Source organism: Pipra filicauda, unplaced genomic scaffold (genome assembly GCF_003945595.2).
Source record: "Pipra filicauda isolate LSUMZ 115617 unplaced genomic scaffold, ASM394559v2 scaffold86_size2582843_pilon, whole genome shotgun sequence".
In the NCBI taxonomy this organism is placed as follows: Eukaryota; Metazoa; Chordata; class Aves; order Passeriformes; family Pipridae; genus Pipra; species Pipra filicauda.
Window position 1 is genome coordinate 416,370 of NW_024105053.1, and position 24,012 is coordinate 440,381.

Genomic DNA, 24,012 nt, shown 5'->3' on the forward strand with positions numbered 1-24,012 from the left:
TAAATGGCAGAAGAGAGGATTTAATCCACTACATTTACTAATCAGTATCTAGGAAAATACATGCATTGACTTTTGTACTCCATTGCTCAACACTTATGACCCCAAAAATCTTTTTAAAAGAATTCTATTTTATCTATAGATTAGCCAACAGTGTTCTTGCACATTTTTTAATACTTGAGTATCTAAGACAAAACAAAATCATTGAGACATGTTTTGTCTTTTGAGAAATGTCTGCAGAAACACTTGTTATGATCCATAAAGCGCTTTCAAAACTCCTCTAGTGATGCACTTCTGAAAATATTCTGAAATATCTGAGATACTTCAGAGAAAGGTGCTGTAAACAAGAGAAGGGGTAGGGGGATGGGGGGGAAGAGAGCTCTCCCTTTCATAAAATTTATCCTAACCAATAAGAAAAATGAGCTTAAATCAGGAGCAATTCAACTTTATTCTATTTGCAGATAAAAGCTGCCAACACAGAGATACAAGACACACACATCCTAAGTGCACTCAACTTACAAACCAGTCCCTAACTAATGCCGTCAAGTACACGTTTCCAGGAATGTGGTAATACTTGCTTCCACTTCCCACTTACCTATTTTCAAGAGTTGTATTATATAGATGACCAATACTTCTGAAAAGTCTACAAAAGCCCTCAATCTCTAAAGTAATTGCTGAAATATGCCACAGATATTTATTTAAAATGTCATAAATATAAGGTTGGAGAGGCATTTGAGAAGTTATCTAATCAGCCTTCCACTCGAGTGTTGACACTTGGCAAGTATCAGCTACTCCTGCACTGCCATACTGTAATTAAGATTCTGGTTGGCACCAGACGTTTCTTCGCCAAATAACATACATGATAAAGTGCAGTATTTGCTTGAGGGGGAAGAGATATGACTCCCACATTCTATTTCCAATCAGATTCTTTACATAATAATTTGCGAAATCAGACAACACATACGCAAACTAAAAATCTACTGCACAAACTCACAGGCACAATAAATTTATACTTCTTTCTATTCACAGGAAGGATTATACTATTATGCAAACAAACGAAGTACTGATGTTTCTTCCTCTTTGTTTAGTCATGAAAACTGATTTTTTAAATTACTAGTTTTCAATGAAGTGACATTAACTACACCACTCCCTGCAGTAATTACCAGATGTAAATTCCTCTACCCCAGTGGTTAATCAACACAGATGGCCATAGGCTGTGGGTTGTTGAGAAATACAGGATTATAAAATAATTCAGGTTCAAAGTGACCACAGGAGATCTCTAGTCCATCCTGCTGCACTCAGGTCAAGTTGCTCAGGGTTCTATTCAAGCAAGACTTGGAAACCTCCAAGAATGGAGACTGCACAACCACTCAACAGTTTCTAATCAAGTGATCCTGAAAAACAGCTCAAGGAGATTATATTCTTCATAAATGTAACCACTTGCTCTGGTGGGTTAGATGACATTAAAGTCATGAGAATACATATTGTGTCACCATCTTCTTTTTTTCCCTTTTTTTTTCTTGCTAAAATGAGTTTGCAGGTGATCCTCTAGAGAAGGAACATCTTATTTCCATATACAGAGATTGCACTGCTACTAACAGAGTTAGGAAGGAGATATTTTATAACAGTCTGTGTAATCCTGAGCATTCTTTAATCAATTAAACTTATCTTTCCAGATTGTTCAGGTAGATGAACTGATTGTTTTTGACACCTACTGCAAAGATACCAGATAATCAAAGGAATCTTCACAGAACATCAGTTTTGGACACAACAGTCTAACTCATCCTTTAACTCATACTTCTTGAATTACATGGAACTGAATAGGAGACACTTATCTTCAACACTGCAAACACCCTCTTGACACCTACTTTAAATGGCATACAGCATAACTACAAAAAGGTGCACAAAAGAGAAACAAAGAGGTGGATGATAATAATAATAACATTAAATGGAGGGTCAGAATGGCAGTATAGAATAATGCACTTTATTATTTGTAAAGCAAACAAGGTCTAAAAGGTAGTAAATGAAGTCAGCTCACAGGTTAGAAAAGTCAGTGGCCAATTTCTTTTCTCTGTTTCTATTCAACTGTTTTTACAGGGAGCTAAAAGTTTTTTTAAAATCCTTTAAAAACTGAGATTGATAATAAAGTTTGACAGCAATGGATCTGATCTGCAAACCACACATGGATCAGGAAGCTCCCACTCAGCTGAAGTAGGTGTACACTGGAGGAATTGTCATTCCCTGAACACCACCCGGCCATTGCTCATTACAGCTTATGGAATAAGACAGGGATGTGATTTTTAACACTGTTCTGTTATTCCAAACACCTAACAGTCTCAAAACACTTGACCACTATTCATAAATGCAACTCATTCCACTATTTAATGCTTTTAAACGGCAGTAGTTTTCTCACAAATATAACACTGAATATTTTTACTTTATCCATCTTCTTTCAAGTTATATAGTTTTATAAACTTCCTAACTCAAAGAAATACTTATTTCATTAAAGTTGCTAAGCAGCAGGGGGAAAGTCTTACAAAGCAGGAAATTATTTTTATCTGACAGCAATCACACCAGAATAGCACTTTAAGCTATGAATAGCTTGCAAGACAAAATTTTAAATCTACAATGACTCAAAGATCAAAAGAATGTTTACAACTGTCATGTTTATTTACACAAACACAGCATTTTTCATCAGATCTGACCTAGAAACTTTCAGATAAAAACTAGTTTTGCTAGACAAGCATAAAAGGAAATAAGAATAAAGTTTACATCAAAACCTTTCTACCATATTAACTTTGAAAGTTCAGACTTTCCACACAGGCATGGCAAAGCACAGAGCTAAAGATTAAGATCCTCCTTCTGTTTTAAGAACAAGTTATTAAAAATCCATGCTCACTAGGCCATTTCCTTCCCACCACCTCCTGTGGCATTTATTCACTGCCTCCTATTCCCATTCCTTTTACCCAACTTCCAGCTCACACAGGTCTTCCTGTTCAGTTATCCATTAACCACTTGAAACTCTCACATATTAAAATAGTCGGTTGCCTAATGAAGGCTCTGTGCCTTGGAATTACCCAAACTACCTTCCCTTCCACTTCCTGCTTTTACCTTGCCTCTTTAAATCCATAAGTTACTCGAGAGATTTTGTAATTCAAAGATTATTTTTAAATTATTTTTTTTCCCTTAAAAAAGGGCTAATTCTTTATCTCTGACCCAGTAAGGCACTGCAGCAATAACCACTATAATTTAATAAGTATGTAAAAAATCAGAATGACAAGACTAACGTGACCAGATGTGCCTGAAGGTATTCGGTGCCAAGCATGTTATTGATTTTTATACGATCAAGGCTACTTTAAGACTTGCAAGAAACTTCAAAAATCGTTTCACATAAGCACAGAACAGCCAACCTTCACAGAGCCATCACTCTCACATTGCTCTACTCAGCATCCAGGCCACTGTTACACTAGCTATATTTGAAACAAACAAAGAAAAACAACAACAACAAAAAACCCCACCAAACCCACAGAAACATCACTATTTTCTGTTTCCCAATTAAAAGCCACCCAGCAGTAACAGTGCAAAAAATGCAACTAAATTGCAGATGCCATTTTACATTTATATTGACTATATTTATAAGAGAATATAATCTTGTAATATAATCATGAGAGAATATAATCATGTAATCTTGTATTACAGAGTGAAGTTAATAAAAAAAAAAAAAGAAAACTTTCTTAATAAAATAGAGTACAAAAGGCCAGGTAATCTTTTCATCATCATGGCTAGGCTTTGCGAACAAAGATTTAGGAATCTTTGTTGGTTTAGGAATCTTAGGTAATCTTTTAGTTTCATTGTTTTATGCATCAGTTACTAAAAATCTTCCCAGAGAGAAGAGATACAAATCCTCTCTCCGCTTCTTCAGTTAACTCAGAATAGGTGAGCTGCAATTCCACTATACCTGGTACAGATCAGGCAAGAGGAGGGAAGAGTGAAAAACCCATGAAAATCTCTCAGATTCAAGAGAAAGGAAAAGAAAAATGCTTGCAGAATACAACCGTGAGGCTTCAAAATACACACATGATAACTTAAATAAATATGAGGTGTTTAACTTACTTGGTTAAGGCCACCTGTTTACAGAACACTGACTGTAGCCAATGCATTCTAATTCAATGAGTCTCCTGCTATTACAGATTACTTTGCAGACCACAGAGCCATTGCAAATGGAAATCAGCTTTGTTAGTCTCCCAAAAAAGCATCAAAAGTCACATAATAGTCTGTGAAGATAACTTGTGGGTTACAGCAGCCTACTCACTAAAAAAAAAAAAAAAATAAAGTATTTCTTTATTTTAGCACAGCAGGCCCCTCAGGCCTGTTCTCAGACCCGGACTTGTATTCAGTGTCACAGGTCAGTGTTAGGTCAAAGTTTTGGCCCTGACTCAGACTCAGTTTACATTTACAAAGAACCACAACAGAACAGCTTCCCTGGGATAACACTGGTAACACTGCCCAGTCTACTTCTCTTACCAAAAGCCTTTTCGTTTTATGTTAAAACTTGATAATATTCCTTAGACCCTCACCTAGTACCCTCTACTTAAAAAGCAAAATAAAAGACCTATGATAAACAAACTGAAATAAACCAAACAATTGAAAGGAACCTCTTAAAGGAGGAACATCACTACAGCTACTCAAAACCCTGAATTCCTGTTCTCAGGAAATTCCAAATTCTTCTTTTATGAAAGACACAAAAAAGAAAGACTTGAAATTTGGTAAATAATGCCATTTCTGAAACTTCATGTAGAGATAGAAGAAATAAAATGTTTTAACCCTTTCCAGCCATGGCAGCTGGGCCAACCTGGAAATTAAGAGAAAGCAAAGATAAACCATCACTGCTCCTTAGAAGTTTGGAAGTCCCAGCTCTGAGGCAATACATCTCACAGTCTAGGCAACAGACATGAAATCCCTAACTTCAGAGTTTCTCAGCTAGGAGGCACAATCTAGGTTAAAGAAAGCTTTCGCATTAGCAAACTAAATTCTGAATTTACAGGTACCCTGTTCTCCATTAGAAGAGCATTTCAGAGAAAAAAAATTCAACAGACTCTACTTGCATGATGCAAGATAAGAAAAATAAGACTTCTCAAACTCGCTGGACTTTGTTATTACTTTTATTACTTCTGCATTAGATGGCATTCAAACACTGTGTTGGAGTAGCAATATAAAAGCTCTGAAACATAAAACTAGTGGTTTGTTTATATACGAAAAAAGTGCTGAGCTTTCCCAAACGAGGGTTTCTTGCTATCTCTTCTTTCCAATTCGTGGCAGACTAATTTTATGGTATGTTCTCAAAAAACACAGATGACAAACAGACTAGAAAGTATTCTGTGCTTGCTGGTATCATGGGAACTTACTGAGGACAATTATCTCCAGGTCCAGTTAGTTGCCCTCGCCAAACACACATGCCAGTATAACAAAAATACATTTTGGAGCTCTGTAAAACACACAAGGTCCAGTTCTACTGTTCAAATGAAAACAAGAAGAATCTTGTTTTCAAGAGATGTATCATCTGAGATAGACTAATTAAAGTGAATGTGGAACTAAGAAAAAAAACCTTTCAAAGTCATTTCAGGCCATCTGTTGGATTAGACAAGGTAAATTGAGTCATCTGCTGGTATAAATTATATATGACCTGATTTTCATGTTGAATAGCACAAAGAGCCTACTTATGGCTAGCATTTACACAGCATGTGTCATGAAGGGTGAATGTGCCCGCATACTTACTTTGCATAGTTATCTCAATTCTGAGAAAGACACGTTTTGTACATACGTAAATTAGATACCTTTTCTCAGAGGTACCAAAAGTGGCAGAGAGAAACATCGGGGGGGAAAAAGCAGGAGAAGAAACTGAGGACAAAACTATATCCAGTGTTTAATTGTTTTGCCAGCACAAGCATCTCTTTTGAAATATTGCTTTTTTCCTTGGAGAGATTAAGTTCAGTTTTAGTGACCTTTCCAGTCGATGTCACCACATCTCATTTTATCCACACACAAAACCACGTAATTAGAGAAGGTACGTCCTCCTCCGTGTCTTCATTTTTAGCCCTTTGAGGACTAAACCCAAGACAGCTCCAACAAAGCCTGAGCTGCTGCTGAAGACAAAGTATTTTTTCACTCCGTGGAAGCACATTGCTGTTCTCTCTCGAGCCCACAGCAGCATTTGTGTTGTCAGTCAGATGTGAAAGTGTTCATGTCTGAGACCTTAATGGTCAGTTCCCTCACCTGATGCACCACACTGGTGAACAAATTTCAGACACAGGGGAAAGGGAAGGAATGTGGCTGGGACAGATAGCAAAAGGCAAGAGCACCCCTTTCAGTGACAACCCACATTTCAATGGACAAACTGCATGCAAAACCTGAATAGTTTTCACAACCTGAATCCTTACAGATAAAACTATTCGCTTAGTCTTTGGGATAACGAACTGGAGGCAAGAAAAAAATAATTGTACGCTATTGGTGTACCTGTACTGAAGCCATTCGTGGGCAAAATCTGCTCAGAAAATACAAAAAGCATAAAGTTTAAGGTATCATGCGCTATATTCATCATTACTTTCAGATCCCTGCTTTGGACCTCGACAGTGATTAACCTGATGACCAAAAAGTTATATTATTTAAATCTGACAGGACAGCAATAGCATCCCTTTCCAATTCTCAGAAGCAATAGCAAGTTCTTTCAAGCCTATTATTAGCTAACACAAAGCACAGACAGAACATAATAATCTAAAATCATCATCTGTCACCCATTTGAAACCTACTGCAAAAGGCAGGCAGAGACAATTTATCTCGACATATGTGCTGTGGCAAGTTGAATTTCACAAAGGACTTACAATTGCAAAAGAACAGTCTCTTTTTTAGTCAAGGAGTTCCTCTCTGAAATAGTAGTTTTGTTATCTAGAGAAAGACAGCTGGTGAGGACAGAAGGGAAAGGACTAACAGCACACACTGTCCAGGTGCACTGCAGCAGGTTAAGAGTTATTAGGAACTCTGACCTGCCCCAGTTTTCAAGTCAGATGTCTGCTTCCTTCCCCTTGCATCCTATCTCCAACCTAAGAGTGGGTAGCAAGCAACTTTATAACTCTAATCTGCTTCACAGCTATGACTGCTGATAACAAACACTCTCTAACAGTTTTGATTTTAATGAAGAGACTGAAAAGCACAGGGTTATCATATTCCCAAAAAAGACAAGAACCATCTAAATATACTGTTTCCTTCATGTAGTCTCTCTACAACAACTAGTATTACTTTGGATTTTTGAAAGCATTTACATCACCTGAAGAACTTCTACAACACATCTCCTTAAAGCTATTCCCAAATCCAAACAGGCAAAATACATAAGCAGAAAGAATAGGGAAAATGTAACAAAAGGGTTTATTATAAATTATGTTTTAGCATAGAATTTCAATCCTTTCTGCTGATCCAAAAGCTTAATTTCAAGAATTCCAAATGCATCTATCACCAGCACTCCTCTATGACAGAAACACTACGTCCTCTTGAATTAAATGGAGATAACAGCTGACAGTGGTAGGAGAGGACAAAGAACAGTAAGTGAACACTGGCTTCCAACACCTGCACATGATTCTGTCATTCCTATCCTTTTTAGAAAGTAAAACTGCTGGTTGGAACCGCTGATTGCTGAAAGAAAAACTGCCTGATATTGTTGCAAGTAAGTAAATCTCTTCTTCGTGATAACACAACTATGAGCAGAAATCTCAGGCAAATCAAAATCAGTAACTGAGTTACTGCAATAAGTTTAGGGATTCTTTAGATAGAAAAAACTCTTAAAAGTTAGTAGTTTAGGAACATCATAGTTCTATAAGAAACAACTAACACACATTTTTGAATCTCTTGAATGGGGTGAGAGTCAGCAAAATTGATGCCACAGATACTTAATTTAATATTGAGCATATTTCACAAAGTATTTGTCCAACAAATCTGACACCTGACTTTTTCTGTCAAACCTAAAAGCTTCAATCACATAATTATTAGATTATACCTTAAAAATAAGGTACACTTAAAAAAAATGTGAAGTCTTTTCTTCCAGCACATTGATGCAAGCAGCTTCACAACATAACAATAAGCAAACCTGGCACTTGCCCTCATTAATCTTCATACAGTTGGTCTAATTTGTTAAGGTCTCTCTGCAAGATCTCTCTGACTTTCAGGCAGCCAACTGCTCCTCCTCATTTAGTGTCACCAGCAAACTTAATAATAAAAGATAAAAACAATAAAAAGATAAAAACAAGATGCCCAAAACTTGTGAATGATAAAAAAAATGCTCAAGTAAAATATCTACTAGAGTGATGCCTCAGGAATACTCTGGATTTTCTCATGTGTCAAAGGAAAAATACTCAAACTTCAAGTCATTTGCAACTAAAATAAACTGGAATCCTCTTCACATGAGATTACAGGTATTTGCCAAACTATACCTAACTAGCTCTTTACTGCAAATCTGGCCTATTAAGTAAGACATCACCTTCTCAACACAGAAGCTTGCAGGAACCTATGAAACTTTTGAAAATTAGTATCTGTTTAAGAAAAAAATGCAAGCCAGAGTGCATCAGTGTTTATTACTGGAATACTACAATGTGAGAGCTCTGACGTCTGACTCTAGTCCCTCTCAATTTCCTCTTTGGATGCAAATGAAATCATTAGCCATTTTACTGGAACATAAGTTGTACTCCAGTTATAAATAGAAGATAAGTTACTGAGGGAAATCTCTGAAGTGTTCTGACAGTCAAACACTAGAAATCCTTCAGGAAAGCACGCATACAGATTCTACAAAGCACAGTACTGTTGATAAGAAACTTGTCAGGTATTTGATTAACTTGCCACTGCATTTAAGAACAAATAACAAATAGCAACTGCTGTCAACTGCTGAAAGCACCAAAGCCAAATGCTATTGCCCACTTTTTCAAGCACATACATAGGCATATGTTACAATGACACATCTCTCATTAAAATGAAGATAATAAAAACACCTAACTTTGCTGAGGACAAGGCAAACTAACACATGCACACTGCTGAACCCTTATGAGATCTCTGATTAAATCAACACTTAAGAGTCTGACTGTTAATTTAGAAATCAAAAGACAAACTTTGAAGCCCAACTTTTATCATGATTAAGTGCATACACAAGCAGATAATGACTTCAAATATTTGCATGGCTCTTGCAAATCCACCTTCCATCAGGGGTCCAACCTCTGTTCTCCATATTGGAGCAAAATAAAGATGTAATTAGTTTGTTCAATAACCTTCTACTTCTACAAACCGATTTCTAGTCTGCCAGCTATTGTCACTGAGTGCAAAATCTGACATTTATTTGAAAGAAATGTTTAATTAGAACTAGTGCCTAAATACTCCACTCCAGATATTTCACTCAAAAAACCAAGTCTTCCCACAAAAGTAAGCAAACAGAGCAGGATCAGATCCTGCTAACAACCCAGAAGCTTACAGCACACACCTTGTGCATATTTAGTGTCTCCTACCGGTGGGCTGACCATGGCTGCAGCTGAGTCCCACATAACTGCTCCCTCAATCACCTCAGTAGGATGGGGGGAGAGAAAAGGAAGAGCAGAACTGAAAATGCAAAACTAAGTGATGCAAAACACTTGCTCACCGCCTCCCACAACCAGACTGATGTCCAGGCAGTCCCCAAGCTATGACCACCTACGGCCAGGGTACCCCTCTGGTCATTTGGGGTCTGCTGTCCTGGCTGCCCCCCTCTCTACAACGCAACCTCCTGACACTTGGGGGGTGGGCAGAGTGAAAAACAGAGGTGGCCTTAACACTGTATAACACTGTTCAGCCACAGAAAAAACAAGGGGTATGTTATCAACACTGTTTCAGCCAAAAATCAAAACCACAGCACCATATTGGCTGCCCTATGACAAAAATTAACTCTATTCCAGCCAGGTCCAGCGTACTTCTCTTAATAAGCATAGGAGAAACCTAAATCTGGTATGTCCTTCTAATACAGACAAAGCAGGTCTATTACTGGCTGACTAAGTAACAGGGGGAGGTTTCACTAACTTTGACTAACTAGGCCACAGTAATTAAAACTAAAATTCCCTTCTCCAGGCTTACACATACAGTATATCTGTCCTCAAATAAAACAGCTGCCCCTCTCTTCCATCTGTTCTTCTACAGCAGTCACAATTTAAAACACTGTGTAAAGCACTGTGTTATTACAAATCTGGGGAGCTGTTTTGAGGAATCTACATCTGGCCATCAACATGGATGAACTTCTAGAGTCATGTCTTGGGTCTCAAAAAAAAAAAATGTACATAAGGGATAGAGAGTCCTCTTTTCTTTGTCTAAACCTCTCCTAGTTTCCTTTCAGTTTGTTCTCTTCCAAACAGGTTTCTCACTTGTTTCACTTGTACAGGTGCAAACAATTTTTAATAAACAGAGTATCTCATAATAATGCCATGTCGACATTTTCATTATGAGATTAAAAAAAAAAAAAAGGAAAATCCTCTTATTGCACTGTTCTCACACTCAAAAGAACAAGTTCTTCCAGTTAGTACTTAACACATACTAACTGTGAACTGAAAATCTCAGCCACAGTCTGCAGAAGCTGCTAAAGCAGAAGTCCCATTTAATTATCCAGCACAGGCAAAGTAGTTGTTGTTAGCCCTTCCTAAGGGATTAACGTAGGCAGAACATCCACCTGGCATTTACCTCAACCTAGACAATAAGTGTTATACACCTGCCTTCTCCACTGCACAATACAGAAGACATACTGAAATTACAACACAATACATATGGAATGCTTCTCTTCTGGTAGAGACTGTCCCATGTGGAAGTGCCACAGTAAAGTCAAGTGTCTGCCGAAATTAAAAAATGAAAGTGCAATGTGCTGTTCTGTACAAGAATGACAGGCTAAATACAAAGCTCCTGGTACAACCCATGTACAAAAGCCTGGCAGCCAAGGACTCTGTAAATAACACAACCACATGATGCTATCTAGCAAGACCATAAAGGCAGATGACTAGAAAGTGTACAGCAAAAAAGCAGCTTACAAGTGCTTAAGAGTATCAGCAACAGAGAGATATGCAAAAAGCCCGACAGACTAATTTCCTGGTGTGATGAATAAATCCTGTAGCATCCACAAATAACAAAGGAACTTTGAGTGTAACACCTCTCCAATTATAAAGATCTAGCTCACAAGGAATAGTATTTTATTAATTCAATGGTCCATCATAAAAAGGGGGTCGAGGAAAACAAAAAAAAAAATTGGTGAAATGCAGTAGTTTAGTGTAGGATATACTGGGGGGTGGTGCAAAAGACTCGACATGGCAGTGTCGAGTGATAACACCAGTGATAATACCACACACCTTTGGACTCCTACTCATCCAGGCTTACATACAGTGCACTCAGAGGAAGAGAACGACACGCACTATTTTATGTGTAACCTCATAACTTTTATGTCTGAAAATGTATGTGAAATCACTCTGCAGTAACATTTTATGAATATTGCTGAAGGAAAGTAAGTTACTGACATTTATCTAAGACCTGTTTGCAAGCCAAGAAAAACCCAGCTAAAAGTGGCATGTGGCAAGCCGCTGATTTTTTTCTTTCTTTACTAAGAGTTATGAGAAAACTTATTGAGAATATTGTCTGTGCAGAGGAAATCAAGCCACACATTTACTCCAGACTAGCTTGCCATTTCTCCAATAATGCAACACAGAAGTGAATATGTGCTGTAGTAATTCTTTGTTCTGTGAATAAGAAAGTCATTCTTAAATATACAGCCTGTAGCACTCAGTCTGGTCAATTTAGCCTTGTAAGGAAGTCCCATTACGTGGAGCTTGACTAATTGAGATAAAAATGCTGCGGTACTCTAACTACATCAGGATCAAAGAACACCTGAAAAAATACCACTACTTCTTTAATATAAAATACTGGTTTTCAGTTTCATTATTATTTCCATTCTGGCAATAAACAGCAATACTTTTTTATCTATACTTCAAGCAAAACTTTCAATTTAAGGAGCTTCCTATAGGCAGAGGAAGAAGAGTTATGGTGTGCTTTTATCAGCACTCTAGAGTTCAAGCTTTGTTTTTTAAGAGCACTTCAAAAAACTGGAAAGCATCACTAGAAAGGCTTTGACAATACTTTTGCCCTGCAGCTTGACATGAAAGAAGGGACTACACTGCACTTAAAGTTATCCTTAGAAAAATAATACAGATTACAGATTAGCCATGCTATAAGCGCAGGGATAACCACACAAACTGCATGCAGCTGCTCTGAAATCAACATATCCTCCAAAGAGCCCCAAAGCAGGATTTATTTACTCAGCAGCACAGTAAAGAGGCACTTCTTTTTTCTGGTTGCATGTTGTAGCAACCAGAACTGGGGTACTCCTCCTCTCACACCTCCTGTCTTCTCCTAGCCTGTAACTTGTGTATGGACATGAAATGAAAAAAAGATCAAAAAGGTGGGTAACTACGAAAGAAAGGATTTTTCACCACAGACATTACACAGTTTGTTGTTACTAGGCCCTGAACATTTGAGAAAAAGCACGTCTTTGTCCAAGTTTCAACACATTCATACATCATTCTTCAACTTCAATGCAAATGAATTCCCAGTAGACGCCTCTTCATGTTACACTTGTTTGTCTCAGAAATTTTCCAGCAAAACTTGGGCGCTTCTGAGTTGACGTTCAGTCTGTTGCTGAAACTTTTTTTAATGAGGAGAAAAAAAAACACTGAAAGGACAGGAAGACGACCTTTTAAAAACTGATCACTTGTTACACAGGCAAAAAACCTCAGGTTTCTGCATCATAATACGAGTTTCACAAAGTCAAATCTTAAGAGCAGGAAAAATGCCAACTACATTTTGAATGTTTTCAAAATTCCTATTTCACCTTTAACAAAAATATCTTTAGGAATTAAAATATAAAAATCAGAAACAAATCCAGAACCTCATATTTTTAGGAAGAATAAGTAAACTACAGTCAGCCCTATTCTGATCAACACAAAATAGCCCATCTCAAGCAGGCAGACTAGCTTCCTAAAATCTTATTTCAATAAAATGAAAAATATTGTAAGCAGTAGACCTTCACACAAACTATTTGGACATAAAGCTACGCTGCAAAACCAAACCTTCAGCAACAAATCAAGTTTCTTATGGCCAAACATAAGTAACAAAGATCCAAGGTAATTTCTGGCCCTAACGAAGAGATTTAACATTATTTCACTCCTACAAATGACATTTCAGTCTTCAGCTAAGGAAGGGTAAAAACCCCAGGAAATATTTACTGTTGCAGTAGACTGCAGCACCCAGCTATTATTTCAGCATACTTTACATGAGTATTCTTTCAGCAAATAAGGAATTAGTTACAGAACAAATAAATATTTTATATTAGTAGGTGCCAGGTCTCTCTAGCTGCTTCAATTTCTTTAGCTCTGGCAATTGTGTACAGGATAGAAGCAGCACAGTGCTAGAATAGATTCCTGACTAGTACTAAGAGAGAATTCCAAAAAGCAGGGGAAAAAAAAACCTGCACACGTACAAAAAACTTAAAAGAACTTCAGTGGAGCAACAGTTACATGGCACAGCCATCTGGCAACCTCTAAGTTTTTATGGGACTGAATTACGAGATGTCTGGGGGACCTGTAATGAACAAACTACCCTCCACTCATCTCTTAGCTATCATTTTTTAATAAGCTATAATCTAACTTTTAACATTTACCACTCCCTTCTTTTGGGAGCAATGCCCTCAGATGCTTCAGTAGTTCTACACAATAACTCCCTTTTGCTGCGGCTTTGACCTATCATACCACACATAACACTTTTTTCACCTAATACAGCAAAGTGGTTTACTTCAGTGAGTGTTTTCTATTCCTATAGCAACAGGCTACTGCTCTGCTTTTAATGGATGAACAAGACTCCCTTTCCCAGACGTGTTTCTGAAGGGTTTCCAAATACATGTAGGTGTTCTTGTGACGCTTCCCTGAAAAATTTTAGTAATGCATTTTCTTCCAGTTTATTACCTGCTCCTCCAAGGACACAGCATCTGTCATGTTATGTAAGATGCATATCTCAGCACATATCCCTTGTCTTGACTTTGGAATACAGAAACAGTTACATATACACAGAAGATACACATGGAAGAGGAACCACAAGTGGAATAGAGCAACGAAAACACATATACATCAAGTATTAACTTAATTAGGCCAAACTGCTGGGGGGGCACAGCATTAACATACAAAAAGGCCATGTCCAAGAACCGTGTTCAAATGCATTTAATTGTGTTAACACATTAGGAATGGGTTTGAGGGGCGGTGTGTTTGTTTTACAGCTGCCAGACATTCCCATCACCTAACCCGTTCTGTAGCAGCAACCGGGCAACAACTCAAAAAGTTTTGCTGTGGCTGTTTACGACCATCACTCTCTCCTGAAAGCAGGATTCACATAAATATCTAACAGTCTATGAACACTGAACTCATCAATCCATCACTGAATAGATCTTCCTGAAAAACTGTCTCCTAATCATAAATACTCTTCCACCTACACTCACAAATCATAAATGGTAGCTCTGTACATGTGAGGTATTTTGTATAAAATTTATATGAAGTTAAGCCATACTCACTAGTGTTTAACTTTGTAAAAAAAATTACCTAAAAATCTGCAAACAAAGTTATCAGTGCATGTATCAGTGACTCTTCTGAGAGAGAAGCTATTTTTAGGGAAACATGTTCTCTGGCCAAATGAGAGTCCTCGTTTTTATAGTTCTTACCTATATATTCTTTGGCCAATGCAGACTACTTTTGCTTCATCCTGCTGGACTAAAAAGGAAGGATGTTATCAGCTTTAAATTAACTGGCTTTCAACTGTGCTTGTACTTCATAAACCTGCCTTAGCCTGTCCCTTAGACTTTCCATAGTTACACTTTACAGACCCTATACTGCTTTTCTCTGCCTGCTGTCTTGAGAAAGTCTCACACAAATATTCTAGTAAATCCATTCTATTGGAAGTAAAGACTTTGTAAAAAGCATTTCCAGATGTGTAAAGTAAGTTAGTTCTGCTTAGTTATCATTAGAACAAAAGAGAACAAAAAAAATATTCCTCTTGGAAAGTGAGCTTGTAGTTTTATTTCCAGTTTCGAAAGGAGAAAATAAGACAAGTGATTTATATAGTGTAGCCTGTACACAGGGGTACAAACCCAAAGTCCGAATCCCAGTACTTCATGCCTAACAAAGCTCACAAACAGGTTGTGCTACAGTTCCTGCACATAAATCCCCTGCTCTAGAGACAACATTATCATTCTTTTTGTCTGATGTCTCCACTGCAAAATCCCAAGGGAATTATGGATATCCAGGCCACTGTAATCACTCAGTTCCTTTTTCCATACAAAGGAATATTACATCTGCAACGTTTGTCACCGCTGCACTTAGCAAAGTCAGATAATTTATAACTTTGATGCACACCACTGCAAAGCTTGATTTTTGGGCCCAATGTCAACTATCACCTTTTGATATACCACCAAGATTTGCGCCATATATTCTTTCCTAGGCAGACATAATGCTCCCTTATCTTGAAATATTTACAACATAAGGCCCACAGATTCAGCAGGTTTAGCACACAATCCTTTTGAAAAAAAATAAGAGCTGAAAGATCACTCAGTTTATCCCACCTTCTTCAAGGTAAGACCTCCTAGGCAACCCTGCCAGGAATCTCTCTTGCCCCCCCTGACTTACTTTCCCCCTATCGCTCAGGTGTGTAGAAAGAGAAATGCACAAGTCTTCAAGCGGTGGAAGCCCACACCACTGAGCATCTACTGAGTCTATGAGGATGCCATGGCAAGGTCCACCTGGAAAAACAGGGCTACAAGAATATGGCCCAAAACACACAGTCTGAGAGAGAAATGTTATTGCAGCAGGTACGTACACCAAGACATCTACATGTGTTAACCAGGAAAACTACTCTTTATTCACTATTAACCAGCAAGCCTGTTTTGGATGCAATGCAATGTCAAAGAACATATCACCTAGCAGCTTCCCTCCCCCATTATTCTGTCCTCAGGAACATGAACAGTTTCAAGAGACTTCCACCCAAATCAATGAACTGGATTCATTAATTTCCTTATCACATAAGGAAAAAGAAAAAAAAAAAGGCAGGTTGCTTAATCAAATCTGTAATATATTTCATATCTAAAATAAAGGTGTATTACACTTCGTCATACACCACATCAAAGTAAACTGCTTCCTCGATAGAACTGGCTTTCTGCAGGGTGTGTGCTTTCCATATTGATTGCCTCTTTCAAATGAAACAAAAATCCAACGCACTGGTAGAAGTATACCCTCCTCAATAACTTATTCACAGTCTCACAGCAAACTATTGAGCTGTGAAACCAGCAGAAACACAGAATTATACAGTAATGCCATTTCCTCATTTTGACACGCTTCTCGTTACTCAGGGCCCATTTTTGTCATATAACCCTGTAAGACATTTTTCACATGCATTACTCTGGAAAGTCTTAGTAGAAAGGGCTGCTCAGCAACCCAGAGCACCTGAGAACCCCGTAACTATCACGGAGTTCCGCCTGACAAAACCCACAGGAGTAAAGGGTCTCCCACATTAGAGCCGTAGCTAAGTTGAAGCAGAAGGGGTATAAATGTGCCAGATCCACCTCAGGCCTCCAAGTCCAACGCTGGCCTGAGGTCCTGGCCCCCATATCCAGGTCCCCGTCTTGCCCCAAGCCCTGTATATGTCCCATCATATATATTTATATAGGACAGCCCCTCCGCGAACCCCGCACCCCAAAGGCGATCCAAACTCTGCCAAAATCCGAGCGCCTTTCCCTCACCTCATCCAAAACACCGAGCCCGTTCCAGCAACATCACCTCCCCGTCCCCTCTGCCCCCAAACCGCGGCCACCCTCACCCTGCAGCGCCCTTGGCCCCATCGCACCCGCCTCCCCTTCCCCACCACCCTCAAAAAACCGGTGTTCCTCCGGGCACCCCCCGCGGCCGCACCTCGCGGTCCTTGAGGCCCAGCAGCAGCACCTCCTCCATGAGGGTGAGCCGCGTCTCCTTGGAATCGCCCTTCTCGTCGTCGCCGGGCTCATCCCGGCGCCCTTCATCGTCGGAGCCACCGCCGGCGCCCCGCTCCTTGTCGGCGGCGGCGGCGGCGCTGCGGGAGGCCTCGGTCCGGCGCTGCACCAGCCCGGAGCTGCGCTGGGTCAGGGAAGTCATGGCTGGCGGGGGGAGAGCGGGGCTCCGGGATGAGAAGGGCCGGGGGCCGCTCCGCCCTACGCGCTCCGGCCGGGGGCAGACATGGGCAGCGGGTCCGGAGCGGGTCGGCCGCGCTGGCGGCGGCGGCGGCTCAATATGGCGGCGCGGGCTGATGTCAGCGGAGGATGTGGCAGCGCCGGGCGGGGGCGGCGCCGGAAAGGGCCCGCGGCTGAGGGAGCGCGGCCGTGACCCGGGGCGGGCACTGCCCTCCGTGCGGGCGGCGGGTGTCCTGCTAAAGGTGCCTCTTTTGCTGCCTCAAGTCCGATTGCTTTCATGGAATCGTAGAACCGTCAAGGCTGAAGGAGACCTTCGGGAACGTCCAGTCCAACCGCCTGCCCAGCGCTGCCGCTGTAACCCCAGAACCACTAAACCGCGTCGCCCAGCGCCACATCCAGGGGTGGTGGCTCCACCATCTCCCTGGACAACCTATTCCGATGCCTGGCCATTCATGTTTAGCCAGAAGGCCGTGTCCGGTTGCTGGCGCAGCCCCTTCCAGCCTCATTCCCTCCATATGGGAAGCGTTCAAGGCCAGGATGGGACGCTGAGCAACCTGGGCTGCTGGAAGGTGTGTGGGCGGCAGGACCAGGGAAGTGATTGTCGCCCTGTACTAGGCACTGGTGAGGCCACACCTCGAATGCTGTGTCCAGTTCTGGGCCCCTCAGTTCAGGAGGGACATTGAGATGCTGGAGTGAGTCCAGAAAAGGACAGTGTAGCTGGGGAAGGGTCTGGAGCACAGGTCCTGTGAGGAGAGGCTGAGGGAGCTGGGGGGTGTTTAGCCTGGAGAAGAGAAGGCTCAGGGGGCACCTCAACACTCTCCACAGCAATCTGGAAGGAGGTTATAGCCAGGTGGGGATCAGTCTCTTCTGGGCAACTGGCAACGGGGCAAAAAGACATGGTCTTAAGCTGCACCAGAGGACGTTCAGGTTGGACATTAGAAAGAATTTTTTCACTAAAAGGGTGTTTAGACATTGGACTGGACTGGCCAGGGAGGTGGTGGAGTCACTGTCCCTGGAGGTGTTTAGTTGGCACTAAACTTAGTGCCATGCTTTAGTTGACATGGTGATAGGAGAAATAAATAACCTGATTTTATTACAAGCAAATGAACTGAGTAGAAAAGTGGAAGGGGGTGGCTTTTATTAACCAAAGAGGGGTCCTTTTTTTTCTTTTTTAATTAAAATAGGCGTGTCGCGGAGTTGTAAGGTGAATGGTTCTGTCTGCACCTGACACCGGGGAACTTTTGCGGCTGGGAATAGGGAAAAATACAAAAAGTAAAGATGTATCTAAACAAAGACCTTCTCTGCCATGTGGTAGCCTATTGTGTACCGGGGACATCACAATCAATCAAAAACAAGGGTAACACCCTCTCCCTGGTCAGAAAGTAATCTTTCGAGGTAAAAACTGCATTTAATGAATATGTAACAGTTTATGTAACCAAAAGAACTACAAAAGGTGGGATTTTCAAACGGGTAGTGTGCTTCCAGACCCTAGTGGCCTGGACACCCAGTGTGCTGCAAATAAAACCTTCCGTTGTGCTTCCTTTGTCTCACGGGTTTTTGCTGTCTTTCTAAATTCGAAAGAGAGATTTCTCTTTCAGTTCAAAGGCTGTACTCAGTGATCTCAGTGGTCTTTTCTAGCCTAATTGATTCCATGATTCTGTGTCACTGCCCATGGCAGATGGGTTGGAACAAAATGGTCTTTAAGGTGTCTTCCAACCCAAACCATTCTGTGATTCCATGATTAAAGGTGTGTATATATGTGTATATATATGTATATATATACACACACACATATACCTGTCGAATGAATTCAGGTGAGCTCTCAACAGTTTTGACTTCAAACCACAAAGATGGAGTCCCTCAGCTCTGGTGTCAACAAGCACCTTTTCAAACCTTTAGCCTTTTTGTAAATGGCACACCAAAAACTCAAAATAATTCTTGTCAAGGCTAAACCCTATGTAAGTTTCCAGGCAGTGTGTTTTATTGCAGAATAAAGGTGCTTGTGGTGCAAGGATGGCCTACACTTTTTAGTTCACAGTTTGAATATTGCATTTCACCATACTGCAATACATACATATAAACATATATAAACCATATATTTAATATATAAATAAAATATGTTAATAAAGAGTTACCTTTAGTGAGTTGTTGGTTTAGGTTTTTTTTAACTGGACTCTGTTTACTGAGAGCTCCGACTGTAGCCTCAGTTGTTTCCCACACCCCCATTCCTTGCATCCCCTGCTATTGTGACTTGGTGACAATTTGGTACAGCTTGAGAAAGAATAGCAGATGGACAACAGTGATCCCCAGAGGATCTGGATTGCTCTCACAAGTGTTTGCTGATTGTTCCTCTTCTGTTTTTTGAAGCCTGCTAATTATTCACAGTCCACTTACTGTATGACGTTCTAGGTTTTTTTAATCCTTCTAATTTATTTTTTTTTTAATTAAAGTGTCTTGCTGTACCAGCTCAAATGCCAAACTGAAGCTTAAGGATATAACATGAGTGTTATTTTTATCAAATAAGCATTTGCTTAAAGAAGAGACGCCACGATAGCATTAAAAGATCTGTTTTACGGAAATGTCTTTTCTGAGTTGTAATTAAACTCAAATATTTATTAATTTAGTCCTCTGTGAGCAACTTGGATATTTTGCTGAGGATTACAATCAAGATGACAGGCATATAATTAACTTGGGTCGTTACCTGGGCCTTCTTTTAACATAGTCACTATGTTAGCTTTCTTCCTGTTCTTTGGAACTCCCAAGGTTTATTAGAGATCAAAAAGAGGTTCCAAAAAGCTAGTTCAGAAAACTGTATGCAAGCTATCCTGGCTCACTGATAGGAATTACCTAACTTTAGTACTGCTGCTAAAATTTTTCTTAAAGTATACTGTTAGTAGAAAGAATTTAATCTTTACCCCATCTGATAATATTTACCTATTTCCCCAGAATGCAAAGCTCTTTGTTGAACACATCTTCTTAAAAGCACTATTAGCAAAATTCTCACATTTCACTTTAGTAATATCATTGTTATAATTTGCCTTGCACCTACATTCAATTCCCTGTTTCTTTCCCTTGGGAAAAAAAAGAGAACATTTCTCAACATCATTTCTATTTTCTCTAATTCCTATCTTTAATTAATGAAGCGATTTTATCTTCTCCTTTCTTACCAATAGAATAACTGTTTGGGCTGTTACAATTATTTTAGCTGTCCCACTGGACTACTGTGACATTTAAGTACTTATGGGTTTAGTCCTGATTGCCTTTTAAAGGTTAATTGATGGAATGTTTATCAGCAACTCTTAGTTTTATTTTTTTTTTATTTGGATCCTTTCCTCAGGGGCATCAAAGGACTCATTGTTTTTTTCAGTTTTGTAAAAATCAGTTTTTAAAAATAGTTGCTAATCATATTATTAATTTGCCCACTTTTCTGTATTTTGTTACAAAACGGGACAAATTAGGATCACTTGTAGGTTAATAATTTTTAGATTTGTTGATCAATTTCATTTTTATTAGGATGAGGTGTACTATGAAGTTCCTTATACTTGACAGTCACTTCTGTGATTTAGTAACTCAGATGTTTGCACAAATTGAACGGTGTAATTTCAAAGAAATTTATTTCTTCATTATTAATTTCAGTTCTGACTCATCTGCTGAACCTAAGCTAATAAGTTCAGTGCAAACCAAATTAAGAACACATATGGTTGAATTTTGAGCCAATTAAATTATTTTTTTACACCAGTGCAACATTGACAGAGAAAACCCAAATCTGAGTGAAAAGGGTGGCAAAGAGGACGCACTTCATTCAGCACATGATTTTGTCAGTGTTCATCCCTTCTACACAGCTGAGATCTGGTGTGTTACCGAGGGCCACGAAGCTTGGCAGATACCCACCCAGGAGATCCTGTGTCACGACCTTTTTACCTGCAATTTATTTTACAGTACCAAGCAGCACTAGAAAAATATTTCTGAGTCCTCCATGGCTCCACCAGGAGTTCAGAATGCTGTAGCCCCTGACACTGCAATGTGTGGTTCATGTCATTTGGGTTGTCACTGGGCATCTTGCCGGGGACAGGAACCCCTTCCTCCCCCATTCCAATGCCAGTGGCATCCAGCCCAAGAGCTGAAGCCCGAAATCTTCAGAGCGTTCTGTTAGGAAGAAATACCGCAAGAGTACAGGCTGTAATCTAGAAACAATTTTGTTCATCTTGCAGTAAATAGCCCTTGTAACTCATCCTTGTTTATTCAGCCCATACCTGGCAGAATGCAGTAGACCTCTGAAGGAGCTAGGGTTTTTGAATTGCTGCTAGCCAACTGGGGAGTTGAATTAAAAGGGAAAATAGCAAATGTGTAGGTCCTAGAGCCTTACTTTGTGTTGTGGTAGTTGCAGTTGCCATGACTTTCTTCCCTGTAGGAGCAGGGGATTACCACAGTCATGCCAGCAGGAAAAGTGAGTGACAAGCTAAATGCAAGCATGTGTTGGGACAGCAGGTCGGGCAAAGAGTAACACCTGAAGTAGGGGCTTGCATGCTCTTAACTACAGACAAATGAACAACCTTAACATCAGGAGCACAAGGCAGAGCTGGGTAAAGCAAGAAGTTGTGGAAGTTTCAACCTAAGAGACATGCCAGGCTATGGAATTTCAGACATAGTGGATGAATCCTAGTGCTGCAGCAGCACCATAACAAGGTACTGCTGGGCAGATTTTCCCCCTGAAGGACAATTAGATGAATAGGATGTGCATGTTTTGAAGCTGACAGCAAGAAAACAGGAGATGTTTTCTAGAAGATGGCTGCTGGCTAACAGAGCTTTGCCATCCAGCAGTTTCGCCAGTCAAGCTTGTTTACATTCCTGCCTGTGTCTTCCATCCCCTCCCAGTGAAAGTTTGACACTCCCAATTACGCCATTAAAAACAAGTGTCAGGTGCAGCTGTGACCTGAATCCCTGTAAGAGTCTGACTTAAAAACAACAGTCAAGAAAAAGGCCATATTCCCCTATATAATTTCAGGGATCTGTTGACAGGGCAGCCTCACATATAGGCACCGTATCATTACTGAAGAAGCATGAAGTATGAAAGCCCAAGGGCTAGAAGCAAAGGGAGACAAATTTCCTAAGGCCAAATGGTCTTTAAAACCATGCTGATTGCAGATATGCTGCTTGAGTGCTTGAGTAGACATTAATGCCAGAAAAGAACTGGAAACAAACTATCTTGAGGTTTGTTCTATCCATTATTATCAGCAGGATCTCCAAGAACAGGATTTTCACTTCCAATAAGAATTGAGAGGCTGAAAGGAACAGAGTTATGAGAGAAGGAGATCAGAGATATGGGACATGGGCAGACTAATGTGTAACACTGTGTGTGGGAAGAAACTAGAGACAATGATCAACTGGCCATAGAAATCGTGTCTGGTACACGGTGGTCATGTAATATTCTCTCTTTCAGTTTCAGCTGCACCTGTTTTACTCCTACTGTTGTTTTGGTTACTAAATAAATCCTTCACCAGCCAGTGCAAACCAGGTGGGTTTTTCTTCTTGGTTTTGGAATGAACTTTCCAACACTAACAGCAAATTTTTCTAAGTAAAAAACCCTTACTGATATGGCTCTTTCTGTCCACGCAACAAACTCTTTTTTGATTGCTTTTAATGCCCAGCAGTTTAGACGTTGTTTAAATTATCAGTTTATAAAAGTAAAATTTGCAAGTGTATCTTTTCCAACAAGCCTTCTTTTAAGCTTGTCCCTTAGGCTGATTCAAAGACAATGTTTTAGGCTTCTAAAGAATTTGAAGAATTAGTTATTACTTTCAGCAGCATAGCGCCAGTTTTTAACAGCAAGCTCATATAAAATCAGATGCAGCCTCTACATTAGTAATAGAATTTATCTTCAAATGACTTTGAATTAAAAACCAGCGCATGCTGCTTTTAAGTTTTTTACCTACCAATGCAATAAATTTTGGATTTTTAGAGAAAGAATGACAGGCATTTTAGAAAGACCAAAGGCAGAAATGCAGAAGCGCTGTGCACATTTGCTCATTTCAAAAAGGTTTTCTTTATTTCGAGTATTTCCAGATCCTCTCATTTTCTTACCTCCTAGGGAGTTCAAATCATCCTGGTTCCTGAAATCTTTGTATTGTAATAGCGTCTTCCTCCTTGTAGCTGAGTGAGATTGTTCAGCAGCAAGAACCTGGACTGGTTATTTTAATATTACAATTACAGTGCAGAAATCATAAGGACTAAAGTATCAGTCAAAGTGCTGTTTGTAATTGAGATGGCCTTTCATTTCTACACAGGGGTCCTGTTCAACCAGCATCACTAAGAAGAATGTGCAGTTTCCTTAATAGATGTTCACTGAGTAAAATGAGTCCCATAAAGCCTTCGCCAAAACTGTCCCTGGTATTTTGGCAAAATTTAAAACATTTAATATGGTGAATTTTATGCAAGTTCAGTTTTGAAAAATCTTTATTTCACGTCCTACTGTAACAAATGCTTTGCTATCTGTTCCTTTTAACACATATAAATACTCATCAGCTCATTAAAAAATACATCAGGCCAGATGGTGCAAAGAAAATGTTTCCATAGAGTTGTAATCTACAAGATAAATAGTGATTAGAGCAGCATTCATGTTGTCTAAATAGAGAGTACTTGGGTGCATTCGTATTGTGTGCAGAATAACTTTTGGTAGGTTTAGGTTTACACCCTCTCGTCATGACCAAAGACCCACGCAGAGAGAATCA

The 24,012-nt window shown here is 39.7% G+C and overlaps 1 protein-coding gene across 1 annotated transcript in view; it reads right to left on the minus strand.

The window, feature by feature from the left end:
- The window catches only part of GOLPH3 (golgi phosphoprotein 3), a 31,276-nt gene extending 13,734 nt beyond the window's left edge, over positions 1-17,542 (minus strand). Inside the window, exon 1 of the mRNA XM_027745657.2 lies at positions 17,031-17,542. Coding sequence (XP_027601458.1) covers positions 17,031-17,249 — 219 coding nt within the window. The 5' untranslated portion in view covers positions 17,250-17,542. The remainder of the gene's footprint in view (positions 1-17,030) is intronic.
- Between the last annotated feature and the right edge of the window lie 6,470 nt (positions 17,543-24,012).